General features: G+C 40.4%; 1 protein-coding gene across 3 annotated transcripts in view; it reads right to left on the minus strand.

The window, feature by feature from the left end:
• Nucleotides 1–21,012, minus strand: part of BMAL2 (basic helix-loop-helix ARNT like 2) — a 52,949-nt gene that overhangs the window by 11,912 nt on the left and 20,025 nt on the right. For all 3 annotated transcript variants that reach the window (XM_081128128.1, XM_081128129.1, XM_081128127.1), the window contains exons 3-7: nt 16,632–16,789; nt 10,302–10,381; nt 8,769–8,861; nt 6,511–6,628; nt 5,303–5,446 (exon numbers count right to left, since the gene is read on the minus strand). In XM_081128128.1, the coding sequence (XP_080984254.1) occupies nt 5,303–5,446; nt 6,511–6,628; nt 8,769–8,861; nt 10,302–10,381; nt 16,632–16,789 (593 nt within the window). The remainder of the gene's footprint in view (nt 1–5,302; nt 5,447–6,510; nt 6,629–8,768; nt 8,862–10,301; nt 10,382–16,631; nt 16,790–21,012) is intronic.

Raw genomic sequence — 21,012 nt, forward strand, 5'->3', positions numbered from 1 at the left:
TCAGTTTCAGTTAGCATTAAAAAGGCTGCTTTATGCTCTCCTTTTTTAATATTTAAATGTAACTAAGACAAAACTATGGAGACAAAAGACTAGTGTTTGCCAGGGATGGTGGTGGAGAGAGATAAATGAGCGGAGCACAGAGAATTTTTATGAAGATAAATGAAGGTACTTTGTATGATATTATAATGATGGAGATATGTCATTATATATTTGTCTAAGCCCATAAAATGTACAATAGCGAGAGTGAACCCTAAGGTAAACTATGGACTTTGGGTGATTATGATATGTCAATGTAGGTTTCATCCTTGGTAAAAAATATACCATTCTGGTGCAAGATGTTGGTAAGGGGGAAAGCTATGCATGTGTGGGGGCCAAGAATATATGGGAAATCTCTCTACCTCCCTCTCAATTTTGTTGCAAACCTAAAACTGCTCTAAAAATAGTCCTAAAAATAACAAAAAAATTAATGTAACATGTCATAGTAAAAGGGAAGAAAAATACCTTTATCAACTTTCATTATTAACTGAATAGTCTTAAAACAGTCAATTACACTGGCTAATCACTATTGGAAAGAATGACTTAGTAGCAACTATATGCAAAATGTGTATTTCACTTGACATTCTCCCTGGTTAAAGCACAATGCAAAATGATTTCATGAGCGGGAAGTCATCCATGTGGCATACCAGGATTCCACTGTGCAGTTACCTTATCCTGGTCCAGGCATCTGTCTACATGTCTGTCTGCAGGCAGTTCTCAAACACCAGGCACTGCAAGGAAGGGCCGAACTGATTACTAACATATGCCCTTACCATTCCTTAGGCCAAAGAGGCCTCATGCCTTTGGCCCACAGCTCTGGAGTGTCAAGTGAATACGTGGTTCAAGTGCTCGAGCAGATGAAAAGGTCCTTTTTTGAGAAGCCACTTGACTCTCATTGCAGACGTCTGTGTGGCCCAGCTTGATGTGGGAGTGAACCTGTGTGTGGGAAGCCAACCCCTGCTGTGTCTCCACTGCAGAAATCATCTAGAATGGATCTCTTTCATTAATAAGCTTTGTCAATCTAAGAAGCTACTCTAGTAGGTGACATGGCAGAGTGGAAAGAATACAGATGTTAATGCTAGATTTCTGAGTCTGCCACTTTCTATGACTTTAGACAAATTATATAACCTTTTTAGGCTTCAGGTTCCTCATCTGTAAGATGGGGGGGAGGGGTTGCACCATACTGTTCTGCTGATTAAATTAGGACTTGGCATATAGATGTTAAATAATTACTCTTTTTTTTTTTCTCTCTCTTTATGTTCCTTCTTTTTTTCGAGTCACAAATAATGGCTTTCATTTCCGAGTGCTTACTAGGAGACAAGCGCTGCATTTGCCACATGTAATCCTAACCATACTCCCATGAGCTATATATTATACCTATTTTATCAGTCTGCTGGGACTACCATAACAAAATGAAACAGGATGGGTCACTTAACCAAGAGAAATTTAATTTTCTCACAGTTCTGGAGGCTAGAAGTCCAGGATCAGGGTGTTGGCAGTTTGGTTTCTCCTGAGGCCTCTCCTTGATTTGCAGACAGAAGATTTCTCATTATGTCCTCACATGGCCTCTTCTCTGCGTGTGTGCGTGCCAGGTGTCTCTCCCTCTTCTTATGAAACACCATTCTTATGACCTTATTTAACCTTAATTACCTCTTTAAAGGCTTATCTCCAAGTACAGTCACATTGGGAGCGAAGGCTTCAACATACGGATTATGGGGAAACAATTCAGTCCATAATCCCATTTTCCATATATTAAGAGGAGCTTGCCTAAGGTTGCACAGTTGTTAAGCAGCAAACCTGACATCTAAACCCTAGTGAACTCAGAGCCCAGGCCGTTTCTTTTCTATTCTGTCCTAAAACCTGACCACTAGCATGGCAGTTGTGAGGCAGAGCTTAGATGAGAACCTGCAACATTGGAGGGACTTAGTATGTCAGTTCCTTTAGCTCATCATAGAATTCAGCTATGAATCAGCTTTAATTGACCATTTGCCAGATATTCTTAAAATATCTCTATTTTTCCAGTAAGATGGTCAATATTTATTTCAAAGGAAAAAATTTTTCTCTGCCTCTCCTATAAATCTCAAAGTTCTAATAATAAAGAAATCCTTTTAGAAACCACATGGAAGAACCAAAGTTTGATTATTACATTCTTCAGGAATGATGTTTAGATTTTTTTAACCTATGACTATACACATGTGTTTCTGCTTAAGATTCAATATTTACAAGACTGCTTCAGAATACTATAACAGAACCATGCAGTTGCCTATAGGACCTGTGACTTTCCTTTTTATATCTTTGCAAAGGGTTAAAAGACCACACATGGAAAGTATTAAACTTCCAAGATTATCATCAGTGACTGACTTGGGCTCCCATATCTAAGAAAAATCCTCCGAGATGCATATATTCATGTGCTGTCCTAGAATTTCACAAAAAATGAAATGAAAAATCTAAGGTGACACAAAGAAGAAAGAGCCACGCAAGGTAGAGTCCTACCACTGATTTGTGACTTGTAGCTCCATATTTCAAGCCAAACTGGAAAATGTCCATTTAATAGACACACATTTATTTTCAGTAAGTCCCAGATTCCTTTGGTTCCCACTACAGAGCCTTTTCAGATTTACTTTTGAGAATTATGATACAGAAAATTATCCAAGTTGTTTGCTGTCTTAGCCATGGCTCCCATAACAAACTATCACAGACGGGGTGGCTTAAACAACAGATATTTATTTCCTCACAATTTTAGAGGCTGGAATTCTGAGATCAAGATGGCAGCATAATTGAGTTCTGGTGAGGGCTCTTATCCTGGTTTGTAGACAGCTACCAACCAGCTTTATGCTCAGAGTGTAAACTCTCTGGCACACTTTCTTATAAGGGCACTAATCACATCACGAGGGCCCCACTCTCATGACTTCACCTAAACCTAATTATCTCCCAAAGGTCCCATCTCCAAATACCATCATTGGGAGTTAGAGGTTCAACATTAATTTTAGGAGACACAATTCAGTCCATAGCATTTGTTAAAAACTTCTTGGGTGAAACAAAAACATTATAATGTAGATTAATTCACTGGATTCTTAATTGTTCTTTTGGTTCTGAGATAAATTATGTGGTCCATCAATCGGGAACAAAGAAAAGGAGGATGGTCAGTTATGCCATCAGTAAATGTCTGAATGTCTACTATGTGCCAGGAACCATGGAAAGAGAAACAAATACCTCATTCTAGTGTGAGAGGCAAATATAAAAATATAATTTCAATACAGTGAATATAATCTACTTCAGTGAGGGCAATGGTCACTTGGCTCCAACCAGACCTAACACAACACAAAACATTCTTCCTTACTATCAGGTTAGGGGGTCTACTAAAGTGTGGAAAGGGCAGCAAATATGACAGATGCTCAGGTTTATCAACAAATTACCAAATGTGGGTACCTGGGACTCAAGCCAACCAGAAAGGGAGGGTATCAGGGAAGGTTTCCTGGAAAGATGTTCCCTGTGCTTTAATGGTCCTAGATCTTCCCACAGGCTTGCATTCTCCATTCCTTCCAGCAGGATGGCCTGGTGCTGCTGGTGGTGGTCTGTTTTGGAGATCCGAGTCTAATAAACCTCTAGGGCCATCTGGGTAGGTACTGGAGCCAAAGGCTTGGCAGGTTCAACCTTCTCTTCCATACTGGGTACTTCTCAACTCAGAATCGACTTTCATTATGGTGGAATTTCTTCCCATTTTTGTGCAGCTGACTCTTTCTCACTATCTCAGATCAAATGTCAGATGAGAGATATTCTCTGAATATTCTAAAGAAACTATTTCTTCCCAGTCCCTGTCCTCACCATCCCATTTTGACTGCACTGTACTTTCTACTACCTAAAATATTTATTAATTTACTTGTCCAATGGCTGCCTCCCACCCCTATGAGGCCCACTAGAGCAATGACCTGTCTGCCTGTTTCCAGTGTATCCTTTGCACTTGGTATGGTGCCCGGCACATAGTAGGGACTAAATAACTGCTGACTGACCAAACTCTATTTAATTAGAGGCTACTGTCAGGTAATAATCTCAAGCTTACTGCTACCACTTTTCCTTACCTATAGCCAATATATAGGGAATGTTTTAGGAATGAGATTACTGCAGAAGCTGTGAGAAAATGAGAAGTTCTCCACCAAGAGAACTTGGGCGCAGTCCTGGGCACTGCCGCCCAGCGCGTCCTGTCCTCCGCTCCCCTTCCCTGCTCTTTTCTTCTCTTGTGCTCCCAGATACTCTGCTACTGGAGAGAAGAGTCTAAAGCAAAGGTTCTCAAAAAGAACAGAGAGGCTGAGATCAACCCTGTGAGGCTGCGAGGTTTAGGGAGCAAAGAGCAAGAAGGTAAGACGGGGAGTAGAGGATGGAACCAGGTTTTACAGGAGTAAAATGGTTGCACGGGGCACTAGCCATGCACCAAGGCACAGACGGCCAGAACACTAGCGCTGAATACGGCCATGCGGGAACTGCGCTCTTCCAGGAGCAGGGACAAGCCACCCCGGCAATCTTTAAATCTAAGGGGAGCCCGGCCGGGCGTGGCTCAGCAGCTGAGCGTCGACCTGGGATCCAGGCGATGGGGGTCCGATTCCCGGTCAGGGCACATGCCCGGGCTGCGGGCTCGATCCCCAGTCAGGGGCGTGCAGGAGGCAGCTGATCAATGACTCTCTCATCACTGATGTTTCTCTCTCTCTCTCCCTCTCCTTTCCTCTCTCTGAAATCAGAGATGTATTTTAAAAAAAGATATATTTTTTTAAAATTTTAAAAATAAATCTAAGGGTAAAACGTGCCACATGGGGTCTACATGGAGTATGACTCCTTGGACCATCCACACAGAAGGAATATTCCTGCCCTTGGAGAGTATTTCCATATTATACGGCCAGGTCCAATGTAAGATTAGTATAAGATTAACCTGCGGAAGACGGGGCAGGAACCCTGAAGTGATGGCAATAATGGTACTTACCTCTGCTCTGCACTGTCCTAAGTTTAGGTGCACTATTGCTAAGTAGTAACAGAATTTCATAACCAAAGTTTTACTTCCATCTCTTCCCACTTGATAGCCCCAAACTGAAATTTCAACAGCACCATTAAAATCTTGGGCAATAAAGAAAATTACTTGATAAATTTGAAAGATATTTCCTTAGGTGCTTTTGGCGTTGAATATTTGCCTTAACCATATACCTCATTTTTACATAAAATATTTAGGACATTAATTTTATTTCCATGCCTTAAATCACTTGACACGTCACAATGGTACCTTTCTTTTTTGGGTTGGGCAAGCACTCGGGCTCTTCTTTGACAGAGATTTTACAACTCTTTATCCGACAGAAAAAGGATCGTCTGGAGCCGGAGCACACACGAGTCCTCGCAGTACGGAAATTACTGTGAACTTGCAAACCAGCTTGCATAGGAGGAAGAGGCAAGAGAATAGGTAGAAAAGAGTATTTTCAAATAATTTTGAAATTTATCTCCTAACGTTTTTCTGATCATCTATTACATTTTTAAAAATAAATTAAAAAAGAGAAATGGTTATTTAAAATAATATCATTGTAAGCCAAGAAGTGAAACATACCAAAAAAAATGTACTTGTCAAGCAATCATATTTTTGATAACTTACAAACTTTCAACTTATTTTTATTTTTTCCCCCAAGGGGTGGAGCATAAGGGTAATTTAAATGAAATAAAAATTAAAGAAAAAAGAAAAAAACCCTCAATTATAATAGTACTCAATGGCATAAAGCATCATTATTTTTATATTATAAATCATTACTTGGTACTAAGTATTTTCAGAGAAGGTAAATATTTTCCGAGAAAATAAAGAATACTGACAACTACCAAGCAAAATTATACAAGGTGTTTCATACTGAATAGACCTAACCCATGAGAGAATAATTATCTCTCAGCATATAGCTGAATAATTAAAGTTCAGCCTGGCCAGTGTGGCTCGGTGGTTGAACATCAACCTATGAACCAGGAGGTCACGGTTCAATTCCCGGTGAGGGCACATGCTGGGTGTCAGGCTCGATCCCCAGCAGGGGGCATGCGGGAGGCAGCCAACCAATGACTCTCTCATCATTGATGTTTCTATCTCTCTCTCGCCCTCTCCCTTCCTCTCTGAAATCAATAAAAACATATATTTTTTAAAAACCCAGCAATTTTTTATCTCAAAAGAAACTTTCTTAAGATTTTATTAGCATATGAAAAATAGCGAAAGTGAAGCAATCACACTTTCTTCAAAGCATCTTCCTATGAATACAGTATTTATTTCTATGTGTGTATGAATACAGGCATTCTCTATATACTTATACTGGTTTTTTAAACTCTGAGGTTGGTTATGAAGTTTACTACATAATTCTCCTTTTGATAAAACCATAATTAGCTAACTTCAAAAATACTGTATATCTGTACTTTTAAGTAATAATTATATTTACATGAAATGGTAAGCAAGCTGAGATGAGCACTTACTTTTGGCATCTATTAGCTTCTCTCTTGGCGAAATATCAGAAGAAGACAGTTGTTCCTTTACTTTGGCAACATCCTTTGGATGCAAGAAGTCAAATAAGCTCTGTCCAGTCAAACTAGCCTATTTACAAAGTAGACGTTCATTTCAAATCAGTAGCATAATTTTTCTACATTTCCTCAAACAGACATAATACTTTCTTTTGTTAAAGCTACTTTTAGTTCATCTCAAATATACATCTACTGCACTGTGTGACATTAACTTAGTGTTAAAAGTAGGGTCATGCTTGTAGATAGAAAAAAAATACACACGCACACAGAACCACGACTGGGTACATACAAACACCTAACCACTAATATTCTGTTTACTCTTATTACTCTTAGTAACACCCCCCAATTCATATATGGTACTTCTAAATCATATTATGATTTACTTTAAACTTTATCCTTGGTAAAAGTAAAGTGAGTATATTATAGTATCTTATGGAAGTCACAGAATAGCTGTGATTTTATGGTGCAACTTAGAGATTTACCATACTGTTAAAAAAAATTACCATACTATCGAAAAACAAAATCCAACCTGGGACGCCTCCCACTTCATTCCACTACTCCCAGTATGCAGAGCATTCCTAGGTCTGTGCTTTTGCCCCATGGTCTCATCACCTGGAATTCATTATTCTGTCTCTGCAAACTCAATTCCCTGGCCAATCCAGCCAATTACCTTTGATTTCCAGATTCCCTAGATTCCCTCCCTCAATCTAAAATCTCTTCCTCACCTTCTCTGCACATCTTAAAGCACAGCAGACATTCTACTTTGTATGAGAAGTCCTCCCTGAGCCACCGTGACCACCCCTCTTCTGATCTCCTTTCCTTCCCAAGTAGATATTCCTATAGAAGGTAGAACAAATGGGCCAGATAGTACAAGCAGCCTGAATTGCTTGGCAGTTAGATACCTCATCTTTAAAAAAGCTAGCAATCTGCCCGGCCAGGCGTGGCTCAGTGGTTGAGCATCGACCTAGGATCCAGGAGATCTGGGTTCGATTCCTGGTCAGGGCACATGCCTGGGTTTCTAACTCGATCCCCAGTGGGGGGCCCGCTGGAGGCAGCCGATCAATGACTCTCTCATCACTGACGTTTCTCTCTCTCTCTCTCCCTTCCTCTCTCTGAAATCAATAAAAGATTTTTTTTTTTTTTTAAAGCTGGCAATTTGATTTATACATCAGTCTATTGTGTGACTGGGTAATATAAATCTACACCGAGAACTCTGCTTTAGAGCAACAGGTTTCTGAATCTGAAAAGTGGACTAGACCCTGTGCTATGGGGATCCCAAAGTCCTCCTGAGCAGTCAATGAGTCTCATGAATGGTCTCTGAAATGCAAAGTCAGTGCTCACTGGGACTGGACTCCATGTCCCTATTTGGAACTTCAGTGCTACCTTGAATTGTTGATCATCTTAGTGTGTGTGATGTTCTCTATTTCCAACCAGAAGACAGAATGGTCAGGAATTGCCCTGCTTTTATGCCACAGCTATAAGCAACTGCATGATCATTTGGTCCTTCCTTCTGAACGCAGGCTCACAGTATCTTTCTTTGTTATGTAGCTCATTATCTATGGGCGCCTTCGCTCTTAAAATTTCCAAGTTAGGGGGAAAGACAGGCTGAAATTAATGGGAGTTATTTAAGATGAAATCTTTGGGCTATGAGATTTCTAAAAGGAGACCACAGCTGCTAGTTTATTCATGCTGTTGGATTATTTTCAGTGCTGTAGTTTTTGGGTAACTAGTTTAAATTAAATGGTTTTCAGTGATGACGTAAAGCAGTTACACAGCTAGTACATAAAAGATGAATTTCAGAGTTTGTCGCCAAAACTTAGATCAAAAGCGGTTGTGCGATGCATATAACTTAGTAATAAATAATCTCGCTCTTGGAGGAAACAGAGAAGGGCGACTAATATTTTTTAGATGCTCTCAAATATGACAGTTTATTTAATCTTTACATCCTGAGAGAAATATATAATCATCATTTCCACTTTTTACATAAGAGGAAGCTGAGATTCAGGGAAATGAAATAAGTTGCTGAAGGTCAGGATATGAACACTCTTGTTAGAAATGGCAATCCGTACTCCACCCATTTTTCCATCTTTCCTGGAGTTCTAACTTAGCAAACCTACTCCCACAGCCCAATGGAAAAGGCTCAGAGAGAGAGCTTTGAATCTGCTTGTTCAAAAAAACTAAACAGTGTGTGAATAATATCCTGTTTTGCATACCTGATCATAATTAAGTATTTTGGAGACTGACTTAGAAACAAAGAGAATTTTTCCTCTTTCACATCCAACCACAAACAGGAAGCCTTCTGCAGTCTAGGATATAAAAATATAAAAGTAAATTTTTAAAATATCATCTGTCTTTTTCACACACACGCATTTAGTATCTGAGGAAATTATTGTATAAATAAAACAGAGTTGTCATAGATGTAGTAAAATTAATTTTAAGAAATTTTCAGATGTATATAAACAAATTTGTAAAGAACATCAAATCGGGCCCCTGTCTGAATTAATGTTTTTCACATGGAAAGTTCAGCCAGGGAATAGTGAGTTGAAATATTCTGTAATATAAACATTACCTATACCAAATTCCACACTACTGCACACAAAAACTCTGTAAAGATATCAAAATATCAATAAAGCGACTGCTGTGCATGTGTGGAGATGGAAAGATGTGCAGACTGGGGATCAGGAAGGGGTGAAAATATTTTACTCTATACCTTTTTATACTTTAATAATGATAAGCTTATAAATCAAAACTTAAGTTTTAAGAATTCTAATATATCAGCTACACCCTCTGTAAATCCTGTGAAGCAATCTGTATGGAAATAGATACTTATAGACACATAGGATGAGTCTGGCGCTCCCACATGACATTTCTTAAACTGATGTTCACCAACTGGAAACAAGCATGGGGTGAATTAGGCAAACATGTTCTACAGGGGCAGAACCAGGGTTATATTAAGTTACAGTTAAAAAAATAAAAATTTTGAAAGCTTTCTTGCCAAATATTTTTTGGCAAGAAAGCTTCCAAAGCATATAGTACATTTCACTGTCTTTAAAAATATTTTTGTTATCTGAAAAAAATCCTTTATATTCCTGTTAGGAATATTATACTTAAATTCAGCTGTTCAAATAAAAGGGCTTCTAAAAGGAGAAAAGTTAAAAGAAAAACGGATAAAAAAAATATATGAAAAATCTTCTGTGTAATCATACTATGGCTTAAAGCCCAGTAGTCATAGCATAAGATCAAGATACTTCTTACCTCCTGGGGGCAGGATGAGCCAATGGCATGGTCATATTTTCCATGTCAAATAAACCTCTAGACGGGTAAACCTGAAAACCCATGCCAAAGCATTGCCTAAAAACTCATTAAGTAAGCAGTGAGTGGCTAATGGGCAGAGAACAGGATCCTGAAAGAACACGATATAAGACAGATGGCTCTGAAGGAGGTAATAGTGAGGAATAGATCCTACCATATGGGAGCTGAGTGTGTTAGACGAAGGAGCTTAGCATTAAAGACAAGCCTTACTCATATTTTAGAGTGTGCCTAGCTTCCCTCTCTACTTTCCTTAGCCCAAACTAATAAGATATGGTTACTTGCGTAAGTTAAACTTTATTTTAAAGGAAATTCAGTGTACTATAGAGTCCTGTATGTTTGTTTATAACAGAAAGCAAACTGAAGAAAATCTGCCTCCCATTTAACTAAAAATGAAAGGGCAAATACAACTTATACAAATATATTTCTTTACTCACCTTAAGGATTAACTGTCTGAGCTCATTATCCTGAATAAACGAAGGTCGATAAATATCTCCTGCAAAAGAATTTGTCATACCTAAAAATAAACAAGTCAAAAAGTTACTGAAAATAAGAGTAGGGTTGGAAATGTAGTAGGTGCTCAATAAACATTAGCAATGCTGTCACTGGTGAGGATGGTGATGGTATTTTCCCTTTTAGCACATTCTAAGACCTCTTCTGTATTCCTTTTCTTTCTTTGTTATTACTAGACTAAAAATTCCTGCTTTTATTTTTATTTTTTTACTGTCAACATATGTTTATTTTCTTTCTTTCTTAAGTTTCTTTATCTTTATTGTTGAAAATATTACAGATGTCCCCTTTTACCCCCACTGATCCCCTCTACCCTGCATCCATCCCACCCCCAGGCCTTCCCCAGACCAGTGTCTGTGTCCATGGGTTATGCTTACAAACATATAGATTCCTTGATTAATCTCTCGCCACCCACTCCCTCCTCCCCACCTTCCCTCTGAGATCCCTCAGTCTGTTCCATGCTTCTATGTCTCTGGATCCATTTTGTTCATCAGTTTATTTTGTTTATTATATTCCACATATAAGTGTGATCATGTGGTACTTGTCTTTCTCTGACTGGCTTATTTCACTTAGCATAAAACTTTTTAGTTCCCTCCATGCTGTACCAAAGGATAAAAGATTCTTCTTCTTTACAGCTGCATAGTATTTCATGGTGTGAATGTGCCACAGCTTGCTTATTTATTTATTTATTGCCACAGCTTTTTTATCCACTCATCTACTGATGGGCACTTGGGCTGTTTCCAGATCCTGGCTATTGTAAATTGTGCTGCTATGAACATGGGGGGGGGGGGGGACTAAGTTCTTTGTGATTAGTGTTTTGGGTTCCTTAGGATATATTCCTAGGAGTGGGATCACTGGGTCAAAAGGCAGATCCATTTTTAATTTTTTGAGGAAACTCCACACTGCTTACCACAGTGGCTGCCCCAGTCTGCATTCCCACCAGCAGTGCACTAGGGCTCCCCTTTCTCCACAGCCTCGCCAGCACGTGTCGTTTGCTGCTTTGTTGATGGAGCCATTCTGACAGGTGTGAGGTGATACCTCATTGTGGTTTTAACTTGCATCTCTCTGATGATTAGTGACCTTGAGCATTTTTTCATATCCCTTAGCCATCTGTATGTCCTCTTTGGAGAAGTGTCTATTCAGGTCCTTTGCCCATTTTTTAATTGGATTGTTTGTCTTCCTTTTGTTAAGTTGTATGAGTTCCTTATATATTTTGGATATTAACCTTTTATCAGATGTGTTGTTGGCAAATATGTTCTCCCATACAGTGGGCTCCCTTTTCGTTTTGTTGATGGTTTCTTTTGCTGTGCAGAAGCTTTGTATTTTGATGCAGTCCCATTTGTTTATTTTCTCTTTTGTTTCTCTTGCCCTAGGAAATGTATCGGCAAACATGTTGCTACGAGAGATGTCTGAGATTTTGCCGCCTATGTTTTCCTCTAGGATTTTTATGGTTTCACGTCTTACATTTAAGTCTTTTATCCATTTTGAATTTACTTCTGTGCATGGTGTAAATTGGTGGTCTAGTTTCATTTTTTTGCATGTACCTGCCCAATTTTCCCAACACCATTTATTGAAGAGACTGTCTTTACTCCATTGTATGTTCTTGCCTCCTCTGTCAAATATTAACTGACCATAATGGCTTGCGTCGATTTCTGGGTTCTCTGTTCTGTTCCACTGATCTACATGTCTGTTCTTGTGCCAATACCAGGCTGTTTTGATTACGGTGGCTTTGTAGTATAACTTGATATCTGGTATTGTGATCCCTCCAACTTTGTTCTTTCTCAAGATTGCTGTGGCTATTTGGGGTAAAAAATTCCTGCTTTTAGATTGTAAATTCTTAGAACTACTTATTCCTTTATAGATTCAACTGTGCAGATAGTAAGAGCTGTATATTAAAAACAATCAATACAATATAGCATCTATAACATTATAATACATAACAATATTTAAAAATCTAGTTATTTTTTATAATAGCTTATGAAAACTGATCATATGAATTCCTTGAATGAGATTTTGGAATTCTACATAAATTGCATGGATTCATAGGATTTTGCATGCAACCCCTTACAGATCACATGGAGATTTCTGATAATACACAGAAATATAGACAATATAAATAAAACAATTCATTTTACACCCTTAGCACAGAGCTTACTGCAATAAAATGAAAGTCTCTAAAGCAACTGAAGAGCAGATAAGTTATTATCAGGTCAAAACCAGGATGGCTTGCCCAGCCACTGTGGCTCAGTTGGTTGAGCACGGTCCCAGGCACCAGGAGGTTGCTGGTTCATTTTCCAGTCAGGGTACATGCCAGGGTTGTGGGCTCAATCCCTAGTAGGGGGCATGCAGGAGGCAGCCAATCAATGTTTCTCTCTCTCCCTCCCTTCTTCTCTCTGAAATCAATAAAAACATATTCTGTCCAGCTGGCATGACTTAGCAGTTGAGCGTCAACCTATGACTCAGCAGTTGAGCGTCAACCTATGATCCAGGAGATCATGGTTCAGTTCCAGGTCAGGGCACATGCCTGGGTTGCGGGATTGATCCCCAGTGAGGGAGTGCAGGAGGCAGCTAATCAATGACGACTCTCTCATCATTGATATTTCTCTCTCTCTCTCTGTCTCTCTCTTTCTTTTTCTCTCTCTCTCTCCCTTCCTCTCTCTCTGAAATCAATAAAGACATATTTAAAAATAAAATAAATAAAAACATATTTTAAAAAAACAAACAAACAAAAAAACCCCAACAGGATGCCTTGAGGGCATCCACCAACTTTGACACATGGCCAGAAGGGGGTGCATGAGACAGTCCACCAAGCTAAGGTGCACTATTCTCAGATAACTCTGGGCAAGAGTGATTCAGAGGTAAATCAATTTTCCCTCCTTTATACTTCCCAGCCTCCTTAACTTCAACCCCTCCTCCTGAGGACTGCAAGGAAAGTTGCTTTTGCAAGAGAAATTTTAACCACAAATTGACTCTTGGACAGGTTTACAGCCCAAACCCACCAATTACCTAAGTGGTGGGGGTAAAAACGAAGCCAGAAAATAAAAAATCACACCTCATGGTATAATTTGGTAAAGTTTTTTCAGACTGGTAGCACCTCTAAGAGTCTGGCATAAGCAAAAGAAAATCTCTTTTGGAATCTACCTTCTAGATAGGCCTCAAAGAATTCCCTAAATGATTTCTTGTTGTTACTGCTACACAGCAGCAAGCACTGAGAAAGGGCTAAAAGACTCAGACTGCGTGCTATGCCAGGGTACAGCAGTGTCAACCTGAGCAAGGCAGTGACATTTCCAGGTCTGGTCCGAAGCAAGGTTGGGAGAAGCATGCCAGGGAAACGCTGAGAGTGTAAACCAGGCAGGATGGGCCCCGACTAGGGGAGTGAGTGAGGACACACTAAGGAGAAAAGAGGGCAGTAAGCGCAGAGCTGGAGCCAGGGGAGGCGAGCCAGTAACTGCACGCTCTGACATGCTGTACGCCCGCCACGGGCGGATGGGTAACAAATCCGACTGACTTCTGATGGCAAAAACAAGGAAACAAGCCACTTTTGTTACAGTGCTCATCAGGTTAAAAAAAAAAATCAATGACAATAATGATCATTATAATAATAATCATTACATTGATAATAATGATCAGAATGACAACTATTTCTCCTCTTACCACCACCTCCATCATTAGCAAACACTGTGCTCACCTTTTATATGCATTGTTCTTTACCCTTAACAACAACCCTATTAGGCCAATGCATTATGCCTATTTTACAGATATGGAAGTTGAGTATCAGAATGTTAAGTCACATAGCTATTAAGTCAGGGAGCCAGGATTTGAACCCAGGACCCACAGGCACGCACTACTGTCCCGGGTATTACGAGCATATACACAGAACGCGCACAGGTTCTCCAAAAGCACGTGCTGCAAGCAGGGCTACTCCAGCTGTGGTCTGCAGACCAATGCCATCAGTCAACTGTCATGAGAGGAGTACAGAAATTAATAAGCATTAAGACACTATTATAGAAATGTAACCAAGTGGCATCCCACCCATGAAAATTTTTCCAGTAACCAACTGTATTATATTTTTACAAGGGATAGGGGTGGGGAACTCTTGCCCTTCACCCAGATAGTTTGAGAAGCACTGCTGCAGAGTGTAGTAAAGGCAAAAAAACACAAAAATCATTTCACCACACGCAGCCCTCTGATGATCCGACGTCTCGGGGTGAGTTGGGGGTACACTCTGTCAAGTGCACTGGAATGCAGACAACTGCTTTAAGTCCTCTCACTGGTGGCAGCACTCACTACAGGGTCTGCTCAGGACGTGTGATGAGCACTTGACATCTTCACTTTGGCTCAGAAAGGCCAATGGCAAAATCTATGCCCTGTTCCAAGAAATTCTCTCTGGGTGTAGACAGTGTCTCCTCCCTACTCTCCTCTCACTCATATCTCCACTGTAACATGTATCCCAGAGGTTTTACTGATCTCTTCCTGGGTCCATCTCCCTCAACCAGCTGTGAACCCCTTGAGTGCAGAGATCTTGCCTCATTCAATTTTATATCCCCAGCATAGAACAGGAGCCTTGTAGATGGTTCAGTCCATGCTGGTTGAATTAGCTGATTGACTCATGGCTTCTCCCTTAGGTCTTCCTCTCTCAGGACATTGCAAATGTGAAAATTATTGGGTAATTTTAGCTTTGCAACCAAGTGACCTCAGTTGAGCCTGCCAATGTTCACTGCTAAAAGATTTAAGGGCAATACTGCATGCAACTGACGCAAGACCTAGTAGTAAGTAAAAGAGAATGGTATTTATCTCATTTCACAATAGACTTATGAAAATAAGACCACCAATCACGCTCCCCACAGGAAGCCTGCCAGGCAGTATTGGAAACTTGAGCTGCTCTGCTGGGTGCTGAAGGGATCAAGGGATGCGCTTCCTTTCCCCCACTGCCTCCTCTCCAGATCCACACGGAGTCAGCAGGTTGGAGAGCACATGCCATTTTTCTACCATATGTGGAGATCTAAGGAAGATGATTTAAAGTATCTATTTTTACAACTTGCAGAAGTTACTATTAAACGGGCCTTTAATAGCTGTCTGTGATTTTACTTCCTAATTTGTATATGCTTCCCCCTCCCCTACCTCTTTTAATGCGAACGGATTTGCCAGCATGTTTTTGTTCCTTACGAAAAAAGATCCTCTTAGTCTGGGCTCCAATCTGCACTGGCAGTCCAGGTTAACACTGCTCTCGTCGAAGCCGCTTTAGCTCGACTTGGCCGAGTCCCTCTATTCTGACCATCTAACTTCCTTTTCCCTGACACAGATTCTTCCTTTCCTGGCATGCAATGTAGGAGGACAGAGATCTAAATAAGACCCTTGGTCATCCTTTGCTTATTCTTTTTTTATACTTTTTGGGGGCTCATAATTTTACTATAATCTTTTAGATCTTTACAATTCTGAGTTTTCAGAGTCTCCTCTGTGGCCGGCAGCTCACTCCTCTGCCAGGTCTTCTTAATATCAATTTATGTCATTAACATTCCCGTATCTAAAACTCAATTCTATTTCCACCATACTGCCTCCCACGTTGGACTGGGGTTACTCCCAAACCAGATGTGATTTTGACTACACGCGCGCACACACACACACACACACACACACACACACACACACACACACACACACACTTTGAGTTAAAATTCAAGCTCAAGTTGGGGAACTGCTCAGGTCAGAAATGACCATGCATACCCAAGGAGCAAGAGCTATGGACCACCTTCATCCAATGTCTAATACATGTGAGAATCCCTTAGAAGAGTAAGGTGTGATGCGTTTTAAGGTACTACTACTTATAAATCTGAATGAAGTTTTAATGGAAACTGGCTGAATTTGAGGAGATTTTCTAAGAATGAAAATCTGCCAATAACTTAAAATTATAATAATTAACCCTACATTTCAGAACTTCTAAAATACTGAGAGTTTTACATGGCAGGCATTACTATCTTCATATTATACATGGGAAAACAAGTAGAAACGTAAAGACTTCTCAAATTCACACACAGTAAGCTTAAGATAAACCTTTCAGTTGAACCAAGTTTCCTGACATCCAAATCAGCATTCCCTCCGCATACAGAATATGAACCAGCATCACATCAATGCCCCTAAAGCTGAAAGACACCTTTGTATAGCATCTCAATACCAATGACAACAAGCCAAGCCAATCAAAAACCTCGACGACAGGGAGGATGTCACACAGCCAGGTGGCAGGCCATCGTCAAACTCACCCTTTAAAGACTTCAAGTGCTGAACGGCCATTCTTAAAACGGTCAGTTTGTCCAGCTTCCGGGCCATGGGCTTGCACTGGGGGATCATTGCAGACAGCTCTTCAATCAGGTTATTCATTTTATCTCTCCTCCGCTTTTCGGTTTGGCTGTGAGCTTCTCTAAGAAGGAAAAAGAAGCTCCTTTACCATTTCACTCTCAGCAGCCCGCCGTGACCGAGGCACTGCCGGAGCGGCGCGGAGGGAGGCCCGCGCTGCCTTCCCACCCGCGGCCTGCAGGTGCTGCCAGGGACCAGGGACCAGGGACCGGGAAGGAGCTGCTGGGGACAGGCAGAGCGCTTGTAAAGCTCAGGGTGCTTTCACGGCACCCACCGCCCTTGGTCCCTCCTTACCCTCCCTTATTTCCTGAAACCCTCACGAACTCAGGCGTCTGTCCGAGCGCCAGTGGGCGGTATTCTTGCTTCCTCCAGCCTTAGAGAAGAGATGGGGGCCTTCTATTCAAAGCTCACGCCTCTGTGGTATTTGCTTAAACTACCAGCGTCTTAACCTCATTCTCTCATAGCTCCTTCTCATGGGTCTACAAATGTGCTCCTCTCTTCCCTCCCTTCCCTAGTTCCAGGCTTGCCTCCTTGCTACCGTCTGCTAGGACAGCTTCCTGAAAGTGCGCAGTCTCCACGCACTCTCTCATCTCCCAGGCACTTCTCCATCTATTAAAAGTGAACCTTCCACAATCCCCGCTCCACTGAAACTGTCTAGCAAGGGTCATCCTTACCTTGTGCAATCCCTTGGATTTGACACTGCTGACATTCCTTTCTTCCCTGGCTCCTGCGACCTCTCCTGCTTGGCTCAGTCCCCTTAGTCTCTTTACTCTGCTCTTCCTCTATCCTTAAACACTGGTGTCTCCCAAGATTTCCTATTTGGCACCACTCTTTCCTCACCCTATAGCTTCACCCTAAGAGATCTCATTCCCTCAAAAGGCCTCACAACTACGCATAAGCTACTTACTTACCATTAAATCCCTATACTTTACCCAGTTCCTGACTTTTGGAACTAGAATTATGCACCTTACTGATTCCCAAATATCCTAAAACTCAAGAAATCCTAAACTGAATGCATTCTCTGCAATTTACCCCATTTTAATTCTCCTTCCTCCACTAGCCCTGATTTACTCTTCTTTCTATAGGGTTTATCTTGGTTGGTGAAGCCACTAGACTCATTCTAGACTTTTCTTCATCATGAAGCACCAAATAACCACAAACTCCTGTAGATTCCAGTTTTTAAAATATTTCTTAAATATGCCTTTTCTCCACCCACCCTGTCCCTCATGATAGCTCGTTGTACTAACCCAAAAAGCCTTTTAAACTCATGTTCCTTCTTCTAGTGTCTTCCCCTTCTAGTGTATCCTACCCACTACTTCCAGAATTATTGCTCTATAATAAGTCAAAACATCTAATCCCATTGCATAAAACTGCCAAAATGCATTTCCACTGCCCAAGAGGAATGGCCAAACTCTCTAATAACACCCCAAATTTCTCCATCCCCTGGCTCGTCCCGTCGCCTCCAGTTTCGCCTCCCCATGTCTTTTCCCTACAGCTCCAAATGTTACACAGCAGCAACGCCAAACAACTTGCTAGTCCTCAAACATGCCACGTCATCTCATATCCCCTCTGTCTTGCTCTTTACTAGGCTTAGAAAGTCCTCCCCTTCTATATTCTTGGAAAAATCCTACTCCTTCAAAACCCAGCTCAGGTATTATTCTTCTGGGAAGCTTTCTTTGACTACTGCACAATTAATCACTTCCCTCTCAGAGCCACCTCTGACCTTTTATGCCACTACTATATTTCATCAAGTCTAAGCCACCATCAATTGTAAGATGCACTATTATTTAATGCATTATAAGGAGAGGAAAATGCTGCCAATTTAACAGGAAAGTGCCACTGGTAAGACATTTTTCACAGATAACATGTAGGGGGATGTGTATCTTAGGTTCTCAGAATCAGGCTATTTAACTTTTCACATTTAACTGTAAACATTTGTCTGTTTCCCCTCCAACACTCGGGTCATGACAACTCCATAATTTCTATATAAGAAGAAATTAGGGGAGACAACCTGATGGGAAAGAAGGCAAGTAGGAGACCTGCCTTTATAGTCAGTTTAAATTACACAAAGGAAAATGTAATTTTTCTACATAGAAGTGGGGAGAAGCACTGATGGAGACAGAGGGAGCGAGCCTCCTTCCCCCCGTTCCCCAACCATTCGCTCTGGGCAATGCCACTCCTGGAACAAAATATGTACTTTTGGGTAAACTGGATGGAATGCAGATTACATGTATGTCTGCATAAAACTTAGTTATCTGCTCATACTTTGGCATTTCGTGAGCAATTTTTTAGATTAAAATTCTATGATTGAAAGAATGTTATAGTTACCTTCTTGCTAGAATGGTCACCTCTTCTTTCTACCAATATCACCCATCAGAATAGATAGTAGCAACAGACAGAGATGCCTGATTCTAGGAATGCACAGCAGAAGAAGGGGTGCTCCCTCTCAGAGCTAGGGTTCAGAGGGAGGTGAGAACAACGAATGATAATGGTGGAATTTAGAAAACTCAGAGGAAGGAGAAATAGCCATTGGGATTTTATTAAGGAAAGACCTATTTACCCAAAAGGCTAATTTCTGCTTGTTAAATTATCAGGACTCTGGCTCTTAATTCTGTATACTGTTACTGCCACTTCTAATCGTGTCAGTGTTTGGTAGAATTATATCAATAAAACACAATTAATGGAGAAAAAGCAAAGCTGAGATCCGGCCATGTTACCAGATATAAAAAAAAAATTTTGTTGATATTGAAACAATTGACAAAAAGTTTATGAAAGTGGTTTCCTAATAATCAGACGTTTCTCATCAGTAATTCAGATTTGTTTACAACATGAATCAGCTTTTCTCCAGTGCTGAAAGAAAATAACAGTTTTTAATAAACAGCTACTCTAAGAAAAATTTAAAGCTACATAAGCCAAAATGTTATCCAAACAGATAGTAAAGAAAGGTAACAGGTAGCTGATCATCACTACTTCTCACAACTAACATGAGAAAAACCTAATATTCATGAATCCATTTTCTCGACATCACCTTTGGCTTTGGCTAACAGTTTCCATATGTGACCTTTTCAACCCACCATGGACCATCTCAACAGTTCGACACACCTGAAGGACTTCATTTTTACTTTTCACCATCTTCCATTCTACAAAAAACCTATCCAACTACATGAAACAGCTTTTCTATAATCCTTGAGAGGAATAAATGTGAGATTAAGTCCAATCAACTTAATTCCTATTAAGTCTTTAGTTATCAATGCTATCCTGAGCTCCTAATGACCTGAAATGATTTTTACTGTCTCCATGAGCTGTTCTCCTAACATGAGCTTGTTAGATGAGCTAACAAGCACATCATCCCTGCCAGGGTAACAAAAACTATGTTAACTGACAATAATTGGTGCCCTAGTTAAAAATTGTCCCATGCCAATATTAAGAATGTAATTGTAATAGAAATAAAGTTATTCTTTTTAAAATACCTGATGGCTTAACCAAAAATTTTATAATGGCATAATGAATATCACATTATCATTGAAACAGTGCAAGCTTTCCCTGGAAACTGCTTGTATTGCATTTTGAATGAAATGTGGGCCTGCTCCCTGGATCAACCACAGACAAATAAAATTGGAATAAAACATTCTCCAGATTTGCCACTTTTGCTACCTTCTTTCTGAAACTTTCTTCCTTTGGTTTCCGAGCTACTACTCCCACTTTATGGCCAGGTCTTCTCACATTTTGGGTCAGATTCCCCTTCTCCCTTTATTGTGTTTAGGCCTGTGTACCCCCAGAATATATCCCCTTGCACACTGCTGGTGGGAATGTAAAATGGTAATAGCCACTGTGGAAAAGAGTTTGGTGGTTCCTCAAAAACTAAGCACAGAGTTACCATCTGACCCAGAGTTCTACTCCTAGGTGTATACCACCCCAAAGAATCGAAAGCAGGGACTCAGACACTTGCACACCACTGTCCACAGCAGCACTATTCACAATGGCCAAAAGGTGGAAACAACCCAAATGTCCACCAGCAGGTGAATGGAGAGACTAAACATGATATAAAACAAACAGTGGAATGTCATTCAACCATTAAAAAGAATGAAGTTCTGATACATGCTACAACAGATGAAACGTGAAAACATTAGGCTAAGTGAAATAAGCCAGTCACAAAAGGACAAATACTGTATAATTCCACTTACATTAAATGTCTCGAATAGGCAAATTCAGAGAACTAGAAAGTAGGCCAGAGGTTACCAGGGGCTGGGGGGAGTGGGTATGGAGAATTATTACACCGAGTTTCAG

Source organism: Miniopterus schreibersii (genome assembly GCF_964146895.1).
Source record: "Miniopterus schreibersii genome assembly, chromosome: 2".
Taxonomy (NCBI): Eukaryota; Metazoa; Chordata; class Mammalia; order Chiroptera; family Miniopteridae; genus Miniopterus; species Miniopterus schreibersii.